We start from the raw sequence: 22,298 nt of genomic DNA on the forward strand, positions 1-22,298 counted from the left end.
GATCTGTGTCTTCCTCAAGGCTGTAGAGCTTGACAGTAGAGCCGAATGAAAGAACAGGATAAGGCTGGTTTAGGAAGGTGGCCCAGTGGCCAGGCCCAGGTCAGCAAGAGAATTCTGAGAGATCTCAGCTCTTTTCCTCTGCCCACATCCGGAAGAATACACAGTGCCTTACAATTAAAGGAGTGTCACTAAGTCTGGAGACCGTTACACAGAATAAGACCAGAAATGCATCAAGAAGAGCCCCAGGAAAAGGCAAGGCTGAGTTATATGGGTTTGTCCCAGCCTGATGTCAGCCTGACTCCCAGGTGCATCTTTGGATTTAGAAATCCTGGGTTCAAGTTTTGCCTCCGTACCTAATAGCTACGAGAGTCCAAGGAAGAGATGAAATCCTCTCAGCCTTATTTTCCACACCCCCAAAATGCTGGGGCCAAGGGCAAGGATCCCCTATCTTTGAAAGTTCACATTCTGCCACTTTGCTTTTACAATGGACTCTTACAGTGGTGTCTGTTTTCTCTAACCAGAAGAAATCCAAAGACGATATTGCTTTCAGGGAAATAAAGGCAAAAAGCAAGAGGGGCATTCAGCTGTTTTGCAGCAAGTCTCTCTAGAGGCAGCACGAGTGCCCCCCGCCACCCCGCACAGAACTGTGCCCCAGAAACTACCCTCAGAACCTAGCATCAGCCTACCAGCGCTCTGCACTGTGCTCTGTCTGGGCTTCATCTTAATTTATTTTGCACATTCTCTAGAAAGATGTGTCCTGAGGTAGCAGAGAAGCCTAAGAGAGGTTGTTTTTAAGGTCTAGGAATGTTCAAATTTTTTACATATAAATTAGGGATCATTGCTTTGCTTTCTGCCACTGGGGTTAGGAAAGGTTTCATTCGAACGCTCTATTTCTGGATAGCAGGGAAATACCTATTCTGATTTTATGATCTTTGTTTCAAGTGAGGTGATGAAGGTGAAGTCACCAGGGCTTCATAAGCAGGCCCACAGCTCCCGTGAGTTTCTTCTCTCCTGTTCCCAGAGCAAAGAGGCTTTGACCCAGGCTTTTCTGCAAGTCCGCAAAACCGAGAGCCTAACTTCTGACTGCCTGCAGCCCTGTCAGCCCACCCCTCTCTTTGGAGCCTCAGCAGATGGTTTCCTGCTCTCTTCACACTGATCTGGATCTTGTCCCCCTCGGCCTCTGCCTGCGAGTGCACAATTGCACCTTGCCTGTGCTTCGGGACCTGGCCCATTCTCTCGAACCGTCCCAGGGCCCTCACCAGCTCTGTTCAGCACACACCTTACCAAAGGCCTATTCTCTGCCAGGCACCTGGTGTCATTGTCCCACCTCCCAGTCTTCAGAGCCCTTTGTTTCCCAGTCACAGGTGTCCTGAGCTCTTCCCCCACTACATTGGAAACATCATTCAAGTGTGGTTTTTCTGGTCTTCCCTGCCCTCGGAGTTTCCTGCAGCATCCAGGCCCCTCTGCACCCAGTGAAGGACCCCATCCTCATCTCTGTGCTCTTAGGCTGTGTGTCGGATCACAGAGCAAGCGCTCAGAGGATGTTTGGTGAAGGGAGGAAGGGGCAGCACCAGGTGCATAGGAGTAGCCTTCTTCCCTACACCTGGTTTGGCAGGTGGCCTGTCATCTCTCTTCAGGTGGACACCAAAGTTCCCAGAATTTATCAGTCCCACTTTGATTTCTTTGCACCCTCTCTTTCTTTGGTCTCATAGTGTCCAAAGAGCTGAAGTATGTGTAAGGGTCTGGTCACCTTGAGAAATGCCCACCCACACCTGCCTTTTCACTGATTTATTTCCCTCCCCTGGAGTCAGTTTTCATCCTCATGAAGGTGATTCCCAAGTTCAGATCCATTCCCCAGGTTCTAGGGCCCCACACGTTACCTCTAGGTCCCCTTTAGACATCTTCTCTTGGACGTGCACAGATATCAGACATTCATCCTGCCCAGATCTGATCTCAGCTCCCTGCCACCTGCAAACTCACTGTGTCCTCAGACCCTGTCAACAGGTGGGCGTGGGTGTCCTTTCCTTTTCTGCTCCTGTTTCCCATCTGACAGCAGGTCTCTGACATCTGCTCCCTCCTCTCTGTCTCCTCTGCCACCACTCCCTACTCTTTCTTGCTTGGACTATCTCAACACATCTTTCCTCTCTCCCCCACCCCCCACCACAATCCTTTCTCTCTCTTGCAGCCAGAAGGTGAAACTGCCAATTTCCCTGATGGAAACCAGCAAGGTGGCATTCAGATGCCCGAGTGGGGCTTGTGAGATCCTTCCTGATCTGCCTCCTGCTTCCCCCTCCTTCCTCATCTCATACTACCTTCCCCAGCACCAGAGGCTTCAGTCTTTTCAGCTGTCAGCCCCTTACCCTATTGTTCCCTCTCGCTCCTGGGCCTTTGCAGGAAGTGTTCCCCCTCACCTGTCCAACACTTACCCCTGGCTTGGGTCTCAGTTTACTGTCCCCTTCTCCTGAAAGCCTACCTTATCATCCTCCCCAAAAGCCTGAGTTGGTTGCCCCTCTTATGTATTGCTCTAGCCCCGTGCATGCCCCAACTGTAGCAATTCTCACGATTTTCCATCTGCTTGTTTTCCTCATCATCTTGATAAGCAGCATGCGTCAGGTCTGCCCCGTTCACCATTGTGTCTCCAGCATCTTGCCAAGAGACTTGTGTATAATACATGCTTACCATTTGTTGAAATGAATGATTTCTTTTCTGCTCAGACTATATCCTAGTCCAAAAGAAAGTGTTCGATTTAGACCTTGCTTGATCTCTAGTTGATATACCCATATTCTCTATAGCTGGTCCTTCCAAGAAGACTCTCAGTCAGTGTTTTCATGGGATGAATCACAGACTTTAGGGCCCTGGACTGGGGCTAGATTAGACCGTTCAGCCCACAGACAGCTTGGTGGGGCCCTGAATTAATAAAGACTCGGGTAAGTTTTTAAAAAGAAAACCACTGTAGACTGGAGGGGCTTGGAAGACTCCTAGGAGGTAAAGTTTGAATGGGGCTCTCAGGGAAGGATTAAGGTTGAGTAGAGGTTGGGAGGCTGGAGAAAGAATCAATTTATAGGCACAAATTGGCCACGTGAGCGGTCCTCTTGTTTGCCTAAGTATCAAACCAGCAGATCTCTGAAAATTAGTGGCCTGCAAAGAAATTACTTACACAGATTCAGGATGGGGGTTACCTCTGGATATCGGAAAAGAGAGGTTTCAGTAATTCCCTGTTTCTTGGGCTAGAATCTGGCTCAAGACTCTTCATTCTTCAAACTGCCTGTATATAAGTCACAACTTTTTAAGTTTAAGGAACGTTAGTAGCTACGACTAAAAGCCCAGTGAATACAGCAACAAATGATATGATCCTATCAGATATGAGTGAGGCTAAGAAGTTTCTCAGGTGATGAGGCTTTAAGTAATCTTCTCCTGTTTCTATTTTTGATAATTTTACTTCTTTTTTCCAACGTGCATATGTATCTTGAGGGGGGAAATAATCCACACTTCCTCAGGCTTTGCCCACACGGGCTGCCAAGGAGAAGCCATGGGTATCAAAGTGAAGCGGCCTTTGCCCTTAATCCTGTCAGCCCTACTGCTTCTTTAATGCCACATGGGCCTGGGTAGGAAACGTCACCTCCCCGAGAGTCTCAGTGCCTTTGGCCTGAAGGATGGAAACCGTAAGTCTACCTCCTAGACTATTCTGGAGTGCAAAGCAGATGACAGGTACAAAGCACCTGGCACAGAGTTAGCGTTCAGTAAGTGCTCATTGCCTCTCCTTCCCTGAAGAATGAAGCAATTATGTTGGTATAGGTTCTCGCTTCTAGGGAAAGACCCTCAGAGACCATTTAATCCGACCTCTTCATTTTGTTCCATTTAAGTTGTTCTTAATTGCACATGATAAATCAAATAATACAGATGAGCTTATGATGAGAATCATCATTCTAAGCCCCGTGGCACCTCTTCCCACCTGTATCCCAGCCCCCAAGGCAACTTGTGTTCATTATTTCTATTTCTAGATCTTGTCGTTCTCTCCATGATGCTTAATAATAGGAGGATGGCTTCTGTTTCTTATTGGCAGCTCTAGACAGGACTTACTGACTCCCCCGTTGGAAAGATGAGATTTCAGCTCATTTACATCTCTCCCCTCACTTCCTTTTAATATTTGATTGTTACTTATTACCTCTGTTGCTTCTGTTGTAATCAGAGATAATATACGTACACCACTGTGGCTTCTTATTGTAACAGTATTTACTATCTTGACTCCTCTGTCTGTACAAGATGAGGAAACTAACATCCCCAACTTCACTTCTAACACTTCCACAAACTCATACCCTGTGTCAGCTATACTTTTACTTCTCTGTGCTCAAAGCTGTATTTTTGTAACATTTGTGTTTTCTTCTGCATCTGTAACTTACCCTTCAGTGTAGCTTAAAGAAAACAAAACAAAGCAAAAGCATACACGATATGTGTTGTTTGCGTTATTAAATTTATGCAGATATTTATTCCTTGCTAGACCATGTGGCATGCTAGGAATTCATTTCCTTCTCTCTAATGCCAGCTCAAAACCCCCATAGCTCCATATTTTAAAGTTAAAAAGTAGTTACTTTCAGAGTTTTTTCAAATCAATTTTTTAAAAGTAATATATGTTCAATGTAGAAAATTCAGTATATACATAAAAAGTAGGGGGGAAGGAAACAGGGAGAAAGAGAGGAATAGAAAATCAAGAACACCTGCAAATCCCACCACTTGTAGCATTTCTTTAAAATGCTTCATATAATTTACACAGGGTAATCAATAAAACTGAAAAGAAAATACTTTGATTAGTAGTAAAGGGAAACATGCAGGCCCACATAAGATGGGCCCACATTCTAGAAATTCTAGAACAAGAGAGGTGCTGTCCTAAGTCTCAATTCCCTTATATGCTGCAGACATTAAGTTTTCATTGTGCATGTTTACTGGGCATTTGCCATCTAACTGGGTTCACTGTTGGGACTAAAATATAGTCAAAAATAGACATCGTCCCTACCTGCGTGAAGGTCACATTCCAGCAGGGGGAGGTAGACATTAATCAAATAGTCATCGGTAGGCAAGGATAAAGTATAAAAAAAATTTAGTTCAAACGTTGAAAGGAAAAGGACTTGATTCTTTGAGGACGCCTAAGGAACCCACCCAGGCTCAGAACCCCCCCCCCCTTTCTTGAGGGGGTCAAGAAAGTCTCCTTGAAGGAATGGTAGCTGACTTGAGATCTGAAAGAAGAGTGGAAATTTATTAAGCAAAGGGAGTGCGGGCAAGAGGTAGGTTTGGGAGCCTTCCAGAGAGAAGGTAAAAATTCTATGATGGGAGCACAGATGGTACACTCAGACAACAAAAGCTGTTAGTTACGGCTGCAGCAGAAGGAGCCAGGGGCATGTGGGGAAGAAACCCACTCTCCAGGCACTTCACGTGCCAAGGGCTGGATGGGTTCCTGGGCACAGTGGAAGGCCAAATGTGGATCCTTAGAGACTAATTAGGTAAGGAGGAGATTGACCCATTAGCGTAGATGCCCACGACAGAGGCTTGTTGGGTTCCCTGACCCAAGCCTTTGTGTGCTCTAAACTGGACATTTTTATCAGTTGCAATGGCCTCATCTAAGGAATGCCAAACGGATACCTTCCCTGAAAGGTGTTGCAGGGTTTATAGCCACCTCATTATGCAAATGGCCACATAGCTCATCCTCTAGGACCTTTCAGGCAGACGCTTTCCCACCTCTATTAGGAAAGCACATTCTTCTGTCTTTTCTCACCTTCAACAAATTGCTTTAGGAGGTAGAGAACACACAGGAAGTACATGCCAGAAGGAAGTTCCCCTTGCCCCTACAGTTGTTAATTGGAGGACAGGGGTATATGCAGAGAGGGATAAATGGAACACTCTTGCCCCTCCCAAAGAAATCTGAAAGGGAAGCTCATCTTGTAAAATGAGTAAAGCAACAACTTTGCTCTTGTTGTAGAGGACCCAGAAGCTTCTTCCTTCCTCCATCCCCTAAGGGGGCACCCAACGTCAATTTTATTTACATTAATAAAATAGAAAGCTGATAGTTCATGTGACAGGCAACTTTTCTAGTAAGTTCATGCAATGGGCAGCTTCTCTAGTAAGAAATTTCTAGGGACAACTGAAATTTTTGGAAGAAAAGAGGAAACATTGGAAGACTTGTCAGCAGAGCTATCATAACCAGTCCTCTGTTTAAAATACCTCCATGGTTCCTCACTGCACTTAGGAGAAAATCCAGACTTCATACCATGCCTATGACCCCACATGAAGTGGTCCCTCCCTATCATTAGAGCCTCAGTCTAGACCGTGATTCCCAGCATGGCATACTATGCTCTGGTTTACTTTCTGCCCCAGGGCCTTTGTACTGGAATGCTCTGACCTCATATCTGCATGGCTGGTTCCCTCGCTTCATTCTATCTTTCAAAAGTCTCTCCCTCCAAAGTTTTCTCCTAATCACCCTTCCTCAAACAGTCCCTCCTCCATTCCCAGTCCTCTCTAGCCTATTACCCTGTTTTCTTTCATCACTATTTGAACTTTTCTGATTTGTTTGCTTGCTTTTATCTGTCTCTATCAACTAGAACATAAATTCCATGAGGGCAAAGATCCAGTCTAACGTGTTCAACATCATATCTGCAAAGCCTAGAACAGTGCCAGACACTCAACCAGTATTTGTTGGATGAATGGATGTAATGGTATTCTCATACTTGGAGGCTAAATATGTGGCTAAATAAATTTATTCATCTAAGAAAAATATGAGCTAACAAATATGCATTCATTAATCAATAATTATTGAGAAACTGTTACATCCTAGGGGATGTTAGAGGCAAAATTAGAAACAGCATCCCCACACATAAAGGAGCTCAGAGTGTTGTAGTAGCCAGTGGGAAGGAATGTGGAAAGAAGCCAGAGACATGAGGATTTAATGGTTATGGGAAGTGAAGAAGAGAGAGGAAGTGAGCCCCAGGTTTTAGGCTTGGGCAGGTAAGGAGATGGTCATGTGTTTCTGTGAGCAGAGGAACCCTAGGGAGGAAGTGGGGAAAGGGTCAACTTTGGAAATGAGGTGCGGAATATCCAAGTGGTGATATCCAGCAAGGAACCGGATAGCCAAGTCTGGAGTTTGGGATTGGTGAAAGGAGCCATGTCCTTGATACATATAAACCCCCAAAACTCACTTGAGAAAAAAATTGGTATCCTGAATCATCTATTAAAGAAATCTTATTTCTAATTTAAAAACAAAACAAAGCAAAAAACAAAAAAACTTCCAACAAAGAAAACTACACATGCAGATGGTTTCACTTGTGAATTCTCCTGAACATTTCAGGAAGAAATAATAACAATTCACAGTTGTTTCCAAAATACAGTATAGAGGGGAACTCATCCCAATTTATCTTACAGGATCAGCATTATCCTATTATCAAGATCAAAGACACTTGAAAAGAAAACAGCAAATCAGTGCCTCTCATGAATATAGAGTAAATATCCTCAACAAAATATTAGCAAATCAATTCCAACAATATATTAAAAGCATCATGTATCACAACCATGTGAGATTTCTGCCCAGAATGCAAGGCTGGTTCATCATTGAAAATCAATCAGTGTAATTAGTGAATTAAAGAATATCATGACCAGTAAGCCAAGTTATAGATTATATGATGAATCCAAGGGCCCATGTTTAGAAATAGCAACCAATACCAGATTATTTGATTTAGTGGTTACGAGAGACATAGCTTAAAAAGGAGGGAAAATTTCCCCTCTGGCTAAGATATTAAGCATGACACTCAGGCAGGGCCCTTTGAAGGGTTCACTCGTTTTTTGCTCTGCTAGCCTCACTTTAAGGAGTGACCCAGAGTGAAAAAGGAGTTTGGAGATTCCCCACCATGAGCGGCCAGCCTTCCAGATTTCTAGGGCAGCGCATTCCACCCATGTCTGGAGAAGGCAAGCCAGGAGCACTCACAATCCTGATTTTCTCAGATCCAAGAGTGCCAGAGCTGAATGAAGTCTGGATCTTACCTAGTCCAAATCCCCACAGTTTAAGGAAGAGAAACCAAGAGTCATGGAGAGTGGCTTCTCTTAAGTCCCCTTACCCCATCCCCTGTTCTTAAGTCCAGTGATCACAAACTGGCCCTGGGACAGTCAGCCCATTAGACTCTATCCCCCAGGCCTGTCCTTCCCAGATGTTTCCTTCTTTTCAAGTGGTTGTAAAGCTCACTTTATTTGCATAACAAGTCACCGTCAAAACCCATCTGTCCTGGGTTTTGGTTTCTCTTTTCTCAGTAGTTGGTTGTCTATAGGGTGGGTTGGCAGATGGGCCCAGCCGCCTACTTGGAGCCTACAGGCTTCACAGCCCAGTCTGGGCTCACCAGCTCTGTTCCATTCCTCTGTCACTCATGTGAAATCCTCCACAGATTCTTCATAAGATTATAATGGAAGTGCATTGCACACTCATTATGTGTCAGAGGTTATGCTAAAAGGTTATGCATTCTCTCACTCAATCTTTACAAAATCTCATTAAATAAGTACTCCTCTGGTCCTCATTTTGCAGACAAATAGGCTCAGAGAGGTTAAGCAACTTGTCCAAGGTGCCACAGCTAGTAAGAGGAGAAGCCAGAATTCGAACCCTGGCTGACTGTGGTGCTCAAAGTTCTAGGAATGAAAATCCTTCATGGTTAAAAATTAGAATTGTTGGGGCACCTGGGTGGCCCAGTGGGTTAAATAAAGCCCCTGCTTTCTGCTCGGGCCATGATTGCAGGGTCCTGGGATCGAGCCCCACTTCGGGCTCTCTGCTTCCTCCTTTCTCTGCCTCTACCTGCCTCTCTGCCCACTTGTGATCTCTGTCTGTCAAATAAATAAATAAAATATTTAAATAAGATAAAATAAGAATTGTTTTTCCTTTCTTTCCTTCCATCTCTGTTTGCAGTCTCAGGAGGAAGTCTGTGATTTGCTCCATGCTGCACCCTTCCAAAACATCTTGCCTAGAGTCTACATCAAAGGTAAGAAACCACTAACAACAGCTAAATAGCCAACTTGCATTTGAACTTGACACTCACTTAATCCCAATAAACTCAGATCTGCCGTCAGAAAAGGAAAAGTTAAATAAAGCTTTGGGCAGCTATTCAATATTCATAGAATTTCAGAGTTGGAAGTGACATTTCAGGCCTTGTTCCTTGGTCTTTCTAGAACATTCCTAGTGCATTCCTGTCTAGCCTTGGTTTAACTCTTCCAAATGATGGGGAACTCACCACCCCACAAGGCTGATAATTCTGTCATTGGACAGACACCAGAACGTTTTTCCTTGTAGTGAGTTCGAATCACACTTTAGAACGAAGGAGAGCAGTTCTGCACAGTCCGTCCAAGTTTGGGAGCACAGATCAGTTAGTGGTCCCCTGAGAGTTTTCCCTTCCTCCGTTTCCCCCGGGTACCCTGAGTCTCATTTTCTGCTCTGCTGCTTCTTTTGCAGAAGGGGAGCGTCTGGAGGTCCGCATGAAACGCCTGGAAGCCAAATATGCCCCACTTCACCTCGTCCCTCTGATAGAGCGGCTGGGGACCCCCCAGGTAGGACCCTTCTGCCCCAAACTCTGAGAACCAACAGGAACTTGAGAGGGAGAGCAGTTGGTCCAACCCCATCATTTTACAGACTAGGAAACTGAGGCCCAGAGAGAGGGTAAGGAAGCATGTCTACCAAGCCTGTTAGTGGCAGGGTCGGGTCTGGAAGGAGATTTGCTATTTCCCAGGCCTGAGTTCTTTCTTCTACGCCATATATCAGCTATTGTGTCAAGAAAGAAGGAAGTCAGGCAATCATCTGTTATGCTCCTGTTTGATATCAAGAATTCGGCTAAGTCAACTCTCAGAATTAAAAATCCACACACCCTGAGAACCAGAAGCAGTTCATTTCTGGGTATCTTTGCTAGAAAAACACCTGCAAGAACACAGATGTTTACTTTAGCATTGTTCATTAAAGCAAAAACTAGAGACAACCAGTAGAGAGTTGACTAAATAAAATGTGGAAAAGTTATCTAAACGTTGACTACTTGGTACATAATAATGGAAAGGAAAGATGAGGTCTGGGTGCATCAGTGTGGACAGAGCGTAAACGTGTGGTTAGGAGAAAAAAGCATACAAAAACCCTACCAGTGAAAGTATTCCTAAAACATGATAATACTTATGGTTCCTCATGGCGGGACCCTCTGAAGAGAGATAAGAGAGACAGCGATGGGGTGATGATCTCCTGGGTCAGGAGACTTCAGCTTTCTCTGTAGTGTTCAAATACTTTCCAAAGTGAATAAGCTCATAGGCTAAATCTGTAATTAAAATTAAGTTTTACAGGGGTGCCTGGCTGGCTGAGTCTGTAAAGCACATGACTCTTGATCTCGGGGCTGTGAGTTTGAGCCCCACGTTGGGTGTAGAGATTACTTAAAATAAAATCTTGGAAAATAAACTTAAGTTTTACAAACCAGTATTGTTCTGAACATGGAGACAAGTGGGGAAGGACCCCTGCCTCAGAGAACTCACAGACTGTGGCAGGAGTCAGGAAGGAAGAGAAAAGAGGAGGGAGGTGGCCGAAAGCATGTGCTGTGTCTCCGTTCACAGTGACTTGAGTAATCTGCCCAGGGAAGTGGGCAGGGGAGAAATTCCTGAGAAAGAGAAATGGGGCGCCGTGATGAGACAAGCTGGGGTTGTCCGTTTCCTGCCTTTGCCAACTGTGCAGAAGGGTTAGGATTCAAATCTGTACTTGAACTTCCATTCTGGGGCTCCTCTCTGCCCTCATCACAAAAGCAGAGGAGCCTGAAGGGCTCAGATCCTCAGCAGGGGGCAGAAGGCAGCCTGTTCACTCAGAAATCAGGGCAGGTATCTGGAGCACATTGAGGACGAGATCCGCTCAGGTGTCCCCCGATCAGCAACCCTGGCCAGACCACCTGCGTGCCACCCACTTCTTCCTGCAAACAGTGACTACATGTTCAGTGGTATTTGGGTTCTTTGAGTCAACACAGAGAGATTTCAGACCCTGCGGAGTGCACACATTTTCTTTTTTGGCCTTCAGAGGCTGAACAGAGGAGTCCTCGAAAGATTTCCTTTTAGGGAGAAATGCCCCAAGCCAGCGACATAGAAATGTGTGTGCTCCGCTGTTGGTGTCATCCTACAAGAATCTGGCCTCTCGCACCCAGGGTTTGGCATGTGTTTCCACTTAGGAGACTATGAATTCCTTCCCTGTTCTGGTGAACACAATTTCCTTGGGACAGATAGAAATCTCAATTTGTCAAATGCCGAGTCTTTGTCAAACAAAAGCCTAGACGCTCTGCTGCAAAGGAAGTACCAGTTTTCTACTCACTGGCCCTCAAGGAAACTTAGTCATCCCATAGACCAAAGAAAAGTTAACAAAATGTTACTTTCCAAGCTTACTGGAGTGTAGGGGACTTACATAATATCTCAGTCCAAGACGGGGAGAGTCCGCCCCATAGTTTAAAGTCAAGAGGTTTTAATGGTATTGCCCTATTTCCATTTATTTTGGGGACACACTAAGGTAGTCTCATGGAAAGCACACTCTGGCAGGAGGTAGAAGACAGGGGTTCTCGTCCCAGCTTCACACTTGAACTGATGCCCAATCTGGGGCTAGCCACTTACTATCTTGGTCTATGTCTCCCCACCTGTGAAATGGGCTAAGAGCTGCTTTGCTGCCCTTGTTGCCTTTCAGGAATGTCATGATGAACAAAAATGAGTAAAAAAAATTTTTTTCAAAAAACACAAGGCATTATAGAAAGGACTGTTGAGCTATCATTTTCCTCCAGCGTGTACTAAATGTAATCAAAGTATTCCATGCAGAAATGTATTTCCACGTTTATTTTCACAGATGCTTTTTTTGTTCTCTTGTTAATCCAGAAAAGCATGGCAGAAAGAGAGAAAAATCCTGCACTGAGTAGAACAGAAAAGAAATGGATGAAATTTATGTGAAACATACACAATATATATGTATATAACACCAAGTCACAAAGTGGGGGCCTTTGCTGCAAACAGTTCAATGCACTTTTTCAAAGCAAGAAGGGAAGGATAGACCTACCCAAAGGAAAAAGGACATGGAAGAAAACTCACACCCTAAAAAACAGCAAAAGTGTTCAGCCTTACCAGCAATCACTGAAATGGAAATTAGAAGAAGGGGTATAATTTTTCATCCCTCAAGTTGGCAGAGAACTTTCCTTACTGATAAGAGAGAGCTAGGGAAGGTATAAGAAGGGGATGGTACAGAGTGGCTCAGCTTTCCTTCAGACTCGTTTGCTACGATGTTGCAAAAGCCTTTTAAAATATGTACCCACTTCAACTGCAGAATTCTATTTCTAGGATTTAATCCTAAGCAAATAATCAGAGACAAGCTTAAAAAGGGTCGCGTGTGAGGACGGTTGCTTAAGAATTATCTGTAATAATGAAAAATTGTAAACACTTAAAAATAACCATTAAGCATAGAAGGCTCGATAAATGGTGGCTCTGTCAGTGGCCACTTTCTGTAGCCATTAAAAAATTATGTTACTGAAAATATTGAAGGAAATGGCTTTGTAGATTGCTGCTATTTGAAGAGAAAAAAAAAAAAAGCAAGATAATCTGATCCAAATTGTTAGCTGTAGATGTGTAGGCACACTCACATACATTAACACAAATCATAGATCAGTATCCTAAGAAACCTCATTTCTAGGTAGTGGGGTTTGTGGGAGATTTTTATTTTCTTAATGACTTTTTGGAAGTGTTTTTCCATATTGACCCAAGCTACTATATTACTTTTCCAGTTCCCAGGAGAAACTGAAGGGTGAACGCTTTTCTGAGGAATGGCAAAGCCCCTGGACGTGTTCTTTCGGGGGCGCTTTTTGGTTGGCTGTCGTGGGAGGTCACAAGAGTTCCAAGTCTATCTGCAGATTTGTAAACCCCATGGCTAATTTTTAGTTCCCCACCACGATAGTCAGGCCTTGGGGGTTGATTTCCACTAACTAGATGCACACGAGATTAATTTGTAAACCAGAAGTCAGTGTGTTAATTTACAAAGAAGAATATTCATGAGTTGAGAACAAATATGGGTCCTTTATGTTTTTACTGACCATCTTCCTTGCGCCTGGCACGCTCTGAGTGGAGAGGCCTTTCAGGGTCCAAATACCAGCACAGAGTGTTGCCTGGTAAGAACAGAATCAAGCACTAGGCTCAGGATTTTTTTTTTTAAGATTTTTTATTTATTTATTTGACAGAGATCACAAGTAGGCAGAGAGGCAGGCAGAGAGAGAGAGGAGGAAGCAGGCTTCCTGCTGAGCAAAGAGCCTGATGCAGGGCTCAATCCCAGTACCCTGGAATCATGACCTGAGCTGAAGGCAGAGGCTTTAACCCACTGAGCCACCCAGGCTCCCCATGGCTCAGGATTTTTTTAAAAGACCTATTTCTAGCCACCTGTGGCAACCTGAATGATCTCTTTTCTGCTCAGGAGCTTTCTCTGCCTAGGGAAGCAAGATGCATCACCATGAATCAGAGTTCCCTCTGCTTCATGCTTGAAACACATTGTCAAACTCATCTTCCCCAATTCACAGTTTTGTCCTGGACTTCTCTCAGTTTATAGTTGTCATGACAACTGAGCTCCTGGCCCATTTTCCTAACAGGCTCCCGCATTGTGTTTCCTGATTTATTTCCCTCTGTGGATTAATTTAAAGGTTGCCCTCCTTCTGGGGGCTCCAGGGTGGGAACTCACAGGGGAAAGTTAGGTGCCCCCCTCCCAGGCCCTCTGTAACATGAGCTCTCTGGGGAGACTTCCCTCTGGGGAGCTGACCCCGCCAGCATTCCGTGGACCTCTCCATCTCTGAGGCTGGCCTTCTCTAGCTTCGTCCCTAGATTTGGAGACCTTCCTTTGACCTCAGATTTTAATATCTACCTACTATTTGCAGGTGGTTTTGAGACCTCTACCCCTAGGCATTTTTACTCATAATGCAGACAATAATGTGTTTCAATGTGCTGGTCTAGCCATCTGATTATTAGAGATGCAATAACCAGGACCCAGATGTGAAACTAGTTTAAATTATTAATAGAGATAGTTTATGATGGTCAGAGGACTTCTAATGGGAGGAAATGATGCTGTAAAATCAGTGGCAAATTTTAAGAGTACCATATGCTTACTGAAGAACATTCAACTGTGCTAAAGTATTTAAAGTAAAAAGTGAAAATCCTGCCTGTTTATCCAAGCCCATCTGCTCCCACAGTTGATGTTTCCTTCTAAATGAGTTTAGACACACAGAAACACACACCTCACATATGGCTTTGTTTGTTTGTCTGTGTGATTGCATGTTGTTGGTGTTTCTGGTTTTTTTATTTTATTTTTTTATGTTGTTGATGTTTTTAATAGGACTGTAGTATACAAGCTTTCCTGAAATTTGGTCTATATTCACTTAAGAATTTAACCCATACTTGTAGACTATCAGGATTCAAAGGCCAGCTTTTACCACTCAGTGGCTCCCTTTCTGAACCTCAGTCTCTTTATCTGTCAAATGGGGATAACAGTGGCACCGATTTCATGGTGTCAATGTGAGGAATTTGGGCCTGATGTATTGTGCACACACTCAGCGAGTGTGAACTAGTAGTAGTAGCATCTGTCTTTGCAGTAGGTGTATGGCATTTCATTATGTGGTAGACGAAATTTTTTTTTAGTTTGACTCTTACTCCTTGATGCCACCTAGATTTCACTTGCCCCAGGTAAGTCTTACCACAAGATCCCTCTATTGCACGAGGACTTACAAAGTTAGTGCCCAGCTCTGGGCAAGATATCCACACTGGTGAGTGAATGCCCGAAACAGCCAGCTCCGGGGTATGGGAATCTCTGGTGAGAGGTAGAAAGTGAGGTCTGGGGTGAGGATAAATGGTTGATGCACTTTTCTGTTCCCAGCAAATCGCCATCGCTCGGGAGGGCGACCTGCTGACCAAGGAGCGGCTGTGCTGTGGCCTGTCCATGTTCGAGGTCATCCTGACACGCATTCGGAGCTACCTGCAAGACCCCATCTGGCGGGGCCCCCCACCCACCAACGGCGTCATGCACGTCGACGAGTGCGTGGAGTTCCACCGGCTCTGGAGTGCCATGCAGTTCGTCTACTGCATCCCCGTGGGGACCAACGAGTTCACAGCTGAGTGAGTACCCCCAGGGAAGGCTGGCTCACTGCCCAGCTTGCACGTCTCCTCTCACCAAGAGTCTCTAGGCTACCAGGGCTCAACTAGAATGGGGAGCAAGGGCGGGTTGCCCACCAGCTGTTTATGGAAGACCTATGATGTGCGAGGTGCTGGGTGGACACCAATCCTGCCATCCAGGAGCCAAGAGCTCTTGAGAACAAGCCAGTGAGGCCTAGAGAAGGCTTCCCTGAGGAAGTGGTTTTGGAGCTGGGCTGGGCTGGGCCAGCTGTTTTCAGAGCAGCTGCTGGGCCTGTACTTCTAGCCAGAGTGATAGGGATGCAAGGAAACTTGCCCGCTGGGCTGCAGCTGCTGCTTGAGGATAGAAAAACAGCAGAGAGATGACCCCACAGCCTCTGGACTTGCCCAGGATGCCGGTGAGAGCTGGCAGAGAGTCGGCCGAGCTCCTCCAGACCGAGAGCACTTCCAGACCCCATACCCCAGCACCCCACACCCTGTCCCCACCCTCTCAGCCTACATGGGCCACCTGGGCTTCTGGTTTCAGATGGTCCTTCCTTCCCAAGCATTTGCTGGCTCCTTCACAGAGGCGGGACAGAGTCTCATCCGAATTCTAATCAGCCACAGAGATCTCAAGGACTAGTTGAATCTTTTCCCTGCAAAATTGTCTTGTTTTTCTTACATCAGTGGCTGACAGGCTGACACCTCTTTGTGGCTAGAGGGACTCATAACCATGGTCCCTGGAACAAATGAACATACACTCGCATCTTCCCTTGTACCCACTGTACAGATTAAGAGGATTGGCCCCGGGACTGGTTCGCTCCCTCCCTGTACTCCTGGCCCAAGATGCGGGCCCTCCCCCACCCTCCCGGGCCCCTCACTCCAGCTGCTTCCTCTCCCCGCTCCCAGGCAATGTTTTGGTGACGGTTTGAACTGGGCCGGCTGCTCCATCATCGTCCTGCTGGGCCAGCAACGTCGCTTCGACCTGTTTGACTTCTGTTACCACCTGCTGAAAGTCCAGAGGCAGGACGGGAAGGATGAGGTCATTAAGAATGTGGTAAGCAGCCAAGGGCTGGGGCCTGGGATGTGGGGCCAGGCCTGACAAGCAGGCTTTCATCTGAAAAAGAGGGCGAGCTGCTTACAGAGGCCAAGTCCCCACACCACGGGTAGGTACAAAGATGCTCGGCAGCCAGGGACCTTCTCATCAGAAGCCTTGAGTCACTTGCTCGTAACCTGCTGGGATGAGTCAGGTCACCCTGCAGGGCTGGGCCGGGCTCCAGACCTGAGTTACCCCTTCCCTGTGCCGGTCAGACCGCCGACGCTGGCGCCCCGTGCACACAGACACTCACTGAACACGGAAGTCGTGCAGGCACGGGGTTGGGAGGAGCGTGGCCATGGGGTAAGCGGGGCTGCTGTGGGGGCACAGAGAAGGGCGAGCTAAATTGGGCCGAGAGGACAGGTGGGGAGGGTGGCCAGAGAGGAGCTTCCTGTGGAGGCAATGCTTAGGCTGAGTCCAGAATGACCACTAGCCAATACCCAGCCAAAAATGGGGTGCAGGCTAGGGGTGCTCTTCCAGAGGGAATAGCTAGCTACTGCAAAGGCACAGAGACGTGAGGGGGAATGGCTGCAACAAAACGTGGGTCTCCAGGACCAGCTGAGAGGAGAAGGAAGCAGCAGCTACCTCTGAAAGGGGTGTGTTGTGTTTTGTTGTGTTGTGTTGCTGTTGTGGCAGGACATACATAAACGGAAACGTTGCCATTGTAGCCATCATTACATGGACAGTGCAGTGTACGTGTCCATCCCACCACTCCCCTCCAGAACATTCTCAGCTTCCCCAACGGAAACGCTGCGACCGTCAAGCACTAACTCCACTCCCCCAGGCCTCCGGTAGGCAGCCTTCCGCTGTGTGTCTCTAGGATTTGACTACTCTAGGAACCTCAGATTAGAGGCGTCCTGCAGTCTTTATCCTTCCATGGCTGGCTTGTTTCCCTAAGCGTGACGTGCCTGAGGCCACCATGTGGTAGTTTGCGTCAGAATCTCTTCCTTTGGAAGGCTGAGTAATGTTCCATTATATGTCTACACCACGTTCCATTTACCCACTCCTCCTTCAGGGAACTTGAGCTGCTTCCACTCTTTGGCTCTTGTGAGTACGCTGCTGGGATCACGGGCGTACAGATGCTTGTTCCGGCCCCTGTGTTCATTGCTTCTGGGTATCTGCCTACACGTGGACTTGCCGGATCACGTGCTAATTCCATTTTTCGTGTTTGAGGGACTGCCGTACTGTTTTCGCTTTACATTCCCGCCAGCAGTGCATGCGGGTTCCAGTTTCTCCGTAGCCTTCCGAGCACTTGCTCTCTGGGGTTTGGGGTCCTCGCCATCGTAATGGATGTGAAGTGCTCTCGCGTTCTGGTTTTGATTCCCATTTCCCTAGCGACTGGTGATGTTGAGTGACCTTTCACCTGCTTATTGGCTATTTGTCTGTCTTCTTTGGAGACACGTCTATTCAAGTCCTTTGTTCGCTTTGTAACTGGGTTGTTGTCGAGGTGTAGAAGTTTTGTATATATTCTGGATATGAATCCCTTATCCAACATTCGAGCTACAGACGTTTCCTCCCATCCCGTGCGTTGCCCTTTCACTCTGTCAATAGTATCCTTTTTGCAGATAAGTCTTTAATTTTGATGTGGTCCAATTTATGTTTTCTTTTATTACTTGGGCTTTTGGTATCATAGCTAAGAAATCATTGCCAAATTCAATGTCATGAAGATTTTCCTCTGTGTTTTCTTCTAAGAGTTTTACGGTTTAGATCCTATGTTTAGGTCTTTAAACCATTTTGAAGTTTGTTGTTGTTGTTGTTGTTGTTGTTGTAGGGGATTTTTTTGTATATTATATAAGGTAAGGATCAAGCTTCATTCTTTTGCATGTGGACATCCAGTTTTCCCAATGTTAGGGTTAATGTAGAGCATGTCATCATCCAGAATACCGGGCTTGCTGAAATGTAACACAAGGCCACTGTGCTACATGTAATGGAGGCCACTGGGGGTGATGGAAGCTTTTGGAGAAGGGTGTAGACCTGTGGAATGCAGAGACCTGCGTGACCAAGCAGTGGTAGGAATGCCCATGGGGAGTTGCCTTCCCAAGCTTTCTTAGCCCAAATAGCCACCCTGTGATCTAAGAGATGTATGCATTGTGCCCTATGCTATGTTTAGCAGAGCTCATAGAACATGCAGATTAGCATACTGTATCTCTCCTGTAAACAGATCCTCCTAGAGCTTGCTGGCCATTCCTTCACCCTGGCACAAATTATTGAGAATACCACCCCTTCTCCATTGAATGTTTGGGGCCCCCTTGTGAAAATTCATGTGACCATAAATGGAAGAGTTTATTTCTGGGCTGTCTATTCCATTGATCAATGGGCCCATCTTCATGCCACTGCCATACTGTTTTGATTATTGTAGCCTGGTAATAAGTCTTGAAACTCACAAAGGGTTTTATGGCTAAGTTAACATTTGACTGCTAAGCTCTGGAAACCCACAGAAGGCCTGTAAGCAAGAGCGTGACATGATCATCAAAGCTTCAGGACCGAGGACCCCAACCTCACTGCATTTTCTTGCTCTTGCTTTTTATTTCTCTTTCCCCTCCTCCTGCCCCAAACCTGCACATCCCTGTCCTTCTGCAGCCCCTGAAGAAGATGGCAGACAGAATTAGGAAGTACCAGATCTTGAACAATGAGGTTTTTGCCATCCTGAACAAGTACATGAAGTCCGTGGAGACAGACAGTTCCACCGTAGAGCACGTGCGTTGCTTCCAGCCACCCATCCACCAGTCCCTGGCCACCACCTGCTAGGTGGCAGGGCCTGCAGACCCTTGACCTGGAGGAGGAGAAGAAGCAGGAGAGAGAAAGCCATGGCCAGCCTGCAGCAGGGTCCGGCTGGACAGCGTATGGGATCAGCCTGGAAGCAAATAAGAACCTCCCCAAACACATCTACGCCTCCCAAGGGCTGGGCCTGTGCATGCTGTCCCATGACATCTCCATGGTGGTTTTTCCATAGCGTCAATGAAAAAAAAAAAAAAAAAAAGAAAAGAAACAGGGCAGTATGTGCTTTTCTTTTCTTTTTTCCCTCAGCCGCGTTAAGAGCCCTAGTTTCACCCCTTCTCCATCTCACAGCCCCACCCCATATCCATGGTTGCTTCTCAAGACCTCCTCCCGGATGGTGACCTCTTTCCCAGGGCCCACGTGCGACCTCAGAGTGAAGTCTCAGAGATGGAGAAGAGAGCGTGGCCGTACCCCAAGATATCAGATATCAGCCCGACCTGACAGGCGTGTCTCCACTTCCTGGCTTCTTCATTTCCTGTGCCTCTTCCCCCAGCCCCCATTTTCCCAGGCAGCCTCTCCTCCTACTCTGGATGCTGAGGATTCAACCACCAACGATGCTTGTGGACCAGACGCTGAGAGCCACAGGAAGCAGAAGACGAGCTTCCTGGTACTGGCACCATGATAGATGGCGTTGGCTCTGGCCTTCCTTGGACTCCCCCAAAACACACTCCCTCTCAGCGCGCTCCTAGAGAGGACTCAGAAACACATTTACAGCCGTGTCTCACTGACTGGAATTCGGGTAGAAAGGTGGTCCGGCCTGCTGTGCGGAAGCAATGTTTATTGACATAGCCAGAAATTCCGCAGGCCCAGACAGAAAGCTGTGGGACCATCTCAGCTTGATGATGAGGTGGTTCCTTTATTCATGAATCAAATCCTGTGAGCAGCAAGGTGCCCAGGGCCGCGGATGGTGGGAGCACAGCCCTGGACAAGGGCAGGCACGTGCTGCCCGCAGCAGCAGCCGGCAACCACATTCGGGATGTCTTCTCTGCACAGACTCTCTCATCAAGGAAAGCTCCCACGAGAAAGAAAATATTAAGGGGTTATTTCAACAGCAGCCCAAAATGTATTGGGTCAGGGAGGTGAGGAATATAAATAGTCCTTGTCAATGAGTTTTTAATACCAGGATATGCTCCAGAAAAGGAGTCCTGTTTTAGTGAATCAGGATTTAGTGAATCTTCTGCTCTCAACATCCGCAGTGTTCCTTAACCTAGATTTCAAGGCATACGCCTCTCACAGGGGCCTGTCTCCTTCCATTTCTCCAACAGAACCCAAAGTCTTTGTAGAATCTCCCACCGCGCATGGGGAGACTGTTGAGAAGGATGGACGCCTTTGGGAATGACTGTCTCATTACAGAGCTCCTCTTCTTCAAAGGGAGCCTGTGACCCTGAGCTTGTGAGAAAATATAAAGTGAGACATTTGATATCTCTCCCCGAATCCAGGGACAAAAAGGAAAAAGAGAAAATAGAACAACAATGATCCCCTCCCTCAGGGCGGATGAATGGAAATGGTTACCATCCTTCAGATGGCCCATTTTAACTCGTGGAAAGGGCAGAAACAGTCTATAGCAGGTTTGTGCGAGACACTGTGCTCCCCAGGGAGGAGAGAGATGGGACTCACCACGTGTGGCCCGAAGGCCTCCAGCAGGATGTCCTGAGGTTCGTGCATTTGGTGCAGATTTCCGGGCTCTCCCCCAAACCAGTTAAGTCTGCATCCCTGGGAATCGGGTAGGGAAATCTGCACCTTCCACAAGCTTTCTGAGCTGTTCTGTTGCCCATGGAAATCTGAGGATGGCTGCTGTGGAGGGTTTCTCCATCGAGAGCCTGGGCCCTGAGCTCCCTCTGAGCCAGAAAAGAAAATATTGGTAGGGTAGGAGAACAACTCAGTGTGGGAACTGGCAGATCCCCCTCTCTAGAGATGTCGCTTCCTATTCTGATTTGTTGCTGCTGTTGTTTATTCCTCTTGATGACCATGGATATGTCCCAAAGGCAGAAGGGAGAGGCTACACCATATGATAGAACCCGCATTCCAAAACCAGGTAAAATCTTTAAGCTCCAGAGTCTTCTGAATCTTTAGTCCTGTGTATGGACAGTGGGTCTTTCAGATAGATGACCCGCTATTAAGACCTAGAGTTTCTTCCAAATCCTTGCCCACTGCTTTGGTGGAGATTTGGATCATCCATTGGATGGGATTGCTATTTTAACAACTTGCCCCTCCATCGTGCATCTGTAACCCTGAATCTGACCCCTGGATAGAATCCTGTTATCTTAAAGAGACTTGACCCTGGTAAATGGAGGTCTTCACCTTAAGGAGAGACATTTCACTTCCCTAGCTCACTGGCGCATTTATTTATGAATACCAAACAGGTTTAATATTCTTTCCTCCCTGGTATTCCTGCCTCCCTTTGATTTGATTTTTGTGTGTGTGTGTCTAAGAACCAGGAAAAAAAAAAATCTTAGGTTTTAAAAAGTTTTAAAAAAAAATTCTGTTTCAGAAACTGTCAAATGTACCATATTTGTATTAAGAGTTGTTGGGGATTTTTGTACAATGAATTTACATTTATTTATGGTGACTTATATTTACGCTTGTGATCAAATAATGATGTTAAATTCTTAAATCATATTTGCTATGCAGCTGAAGATGATATTTTGCTTTGTATTTTGGGGTACCTGTGTTGAGTTGATAAACATTTCCATCTCCATTAAAACTGCTTCCAAACCAGCGTCTTGCCCCTCATTCATGGTCCTACTCTAAGGTTCCTTGATCTGTGGAAGGTTGTGTGAACACTGGCTGGTAAGGAAACATCCTGAAGAGAAGGGAAGGAGATGGGGTACAGCGGGTCGGTGCTTTCTCGCTGGGGGTATTACCTTTACTGGTTGATTGACACTGGCCAAGATTCAAGCAGTAGTTCCTGTGCTTCAGAATTTCATAGTCTCACTGAGGGATCCCTAGTTTCAGAGGAAGGAATGGAACCAAAGTTTAACGAGGTCTGATGTGTGCAGGCCCCAGGCTAAATCCCATTTTTCCTGCCTGTTGAATTAGCTGCAATCAATTTATCTGTTATTTCCCACCTTCTAGAGTGAGGCTTTGCGGCGTATCTATTTTCACACAGTGAGTAAGTGATGATTCTGATTTGAACCCAGTTTGAAAGCCTGAGTGTTTGCTCGTACACTATAATGAACCGATCAGCCAGGCCAGACCCCTAACCTAGACTTAGGGCCACTGGACTTTTCAGGGCTTTCGGTGAGTAAGATGGAGCAGAGCCTGGGATCAGGAGAAGGCCCAG

The 22,298-nt window shown here is 46.3% G+C and overlaps 1 protein-coding gene across 3 annotated transcripts in view; it reads left to right on the top strand.

The window, feature by feature from the left end:
* Positions 1-21,734, top strand: part of CYFIP2 (cytoplasmic FMR1 interacting protein 2) — a 124,502-nt gene extending 102,768 nt beyond the window's left edge. For all 3 annotated transcript variants that reach the window (XM_059417244.1, XM_059417246.1, XM_059417245.1), the window contains 5 exons: positions 8,930-9,002; positions 9,470-9,564; positions 14,909-15,147; positions 16,051-16,198; positions 18,818-21,734. In XM_059417244.1, the coding sequence (XP_059273227.1) occupies positions 8,930-9,002; positions 9,470-9,564; positions 14,909-15,147; positions 16,051-16,198; positions 18,818-18,985 (723 nt within the window). In that variant the 3' untranslated portion in view covers positions 18,986-21,734. The remainder of the gene's footprint in view (positions 1-8,929; positions 9,003-9,469; positions 9,565-14,908; positions 15,148-16,050; positions 16,199-18,817) is intronic.
* The last annotated feature ends 564 nt before the right edge of the window (positions 21,735-22,298 follow it).

Source organism: Mustela nigripes, chromosome 12 (genome assembly GCF_022355385.1).
Source record: "Mustela nigripes isolate SB6536 chromosome 12, MUSNIG.SB6536, whole genome shotgun sequence".
In the NCBI taxonomy this organism is placed as follows: domain Eukaryota; kingdom Metazoa; phylum Chordata; class Mammalia; order Carnivora; family Mustelidae; genus Mustela; species Mustela nigripes.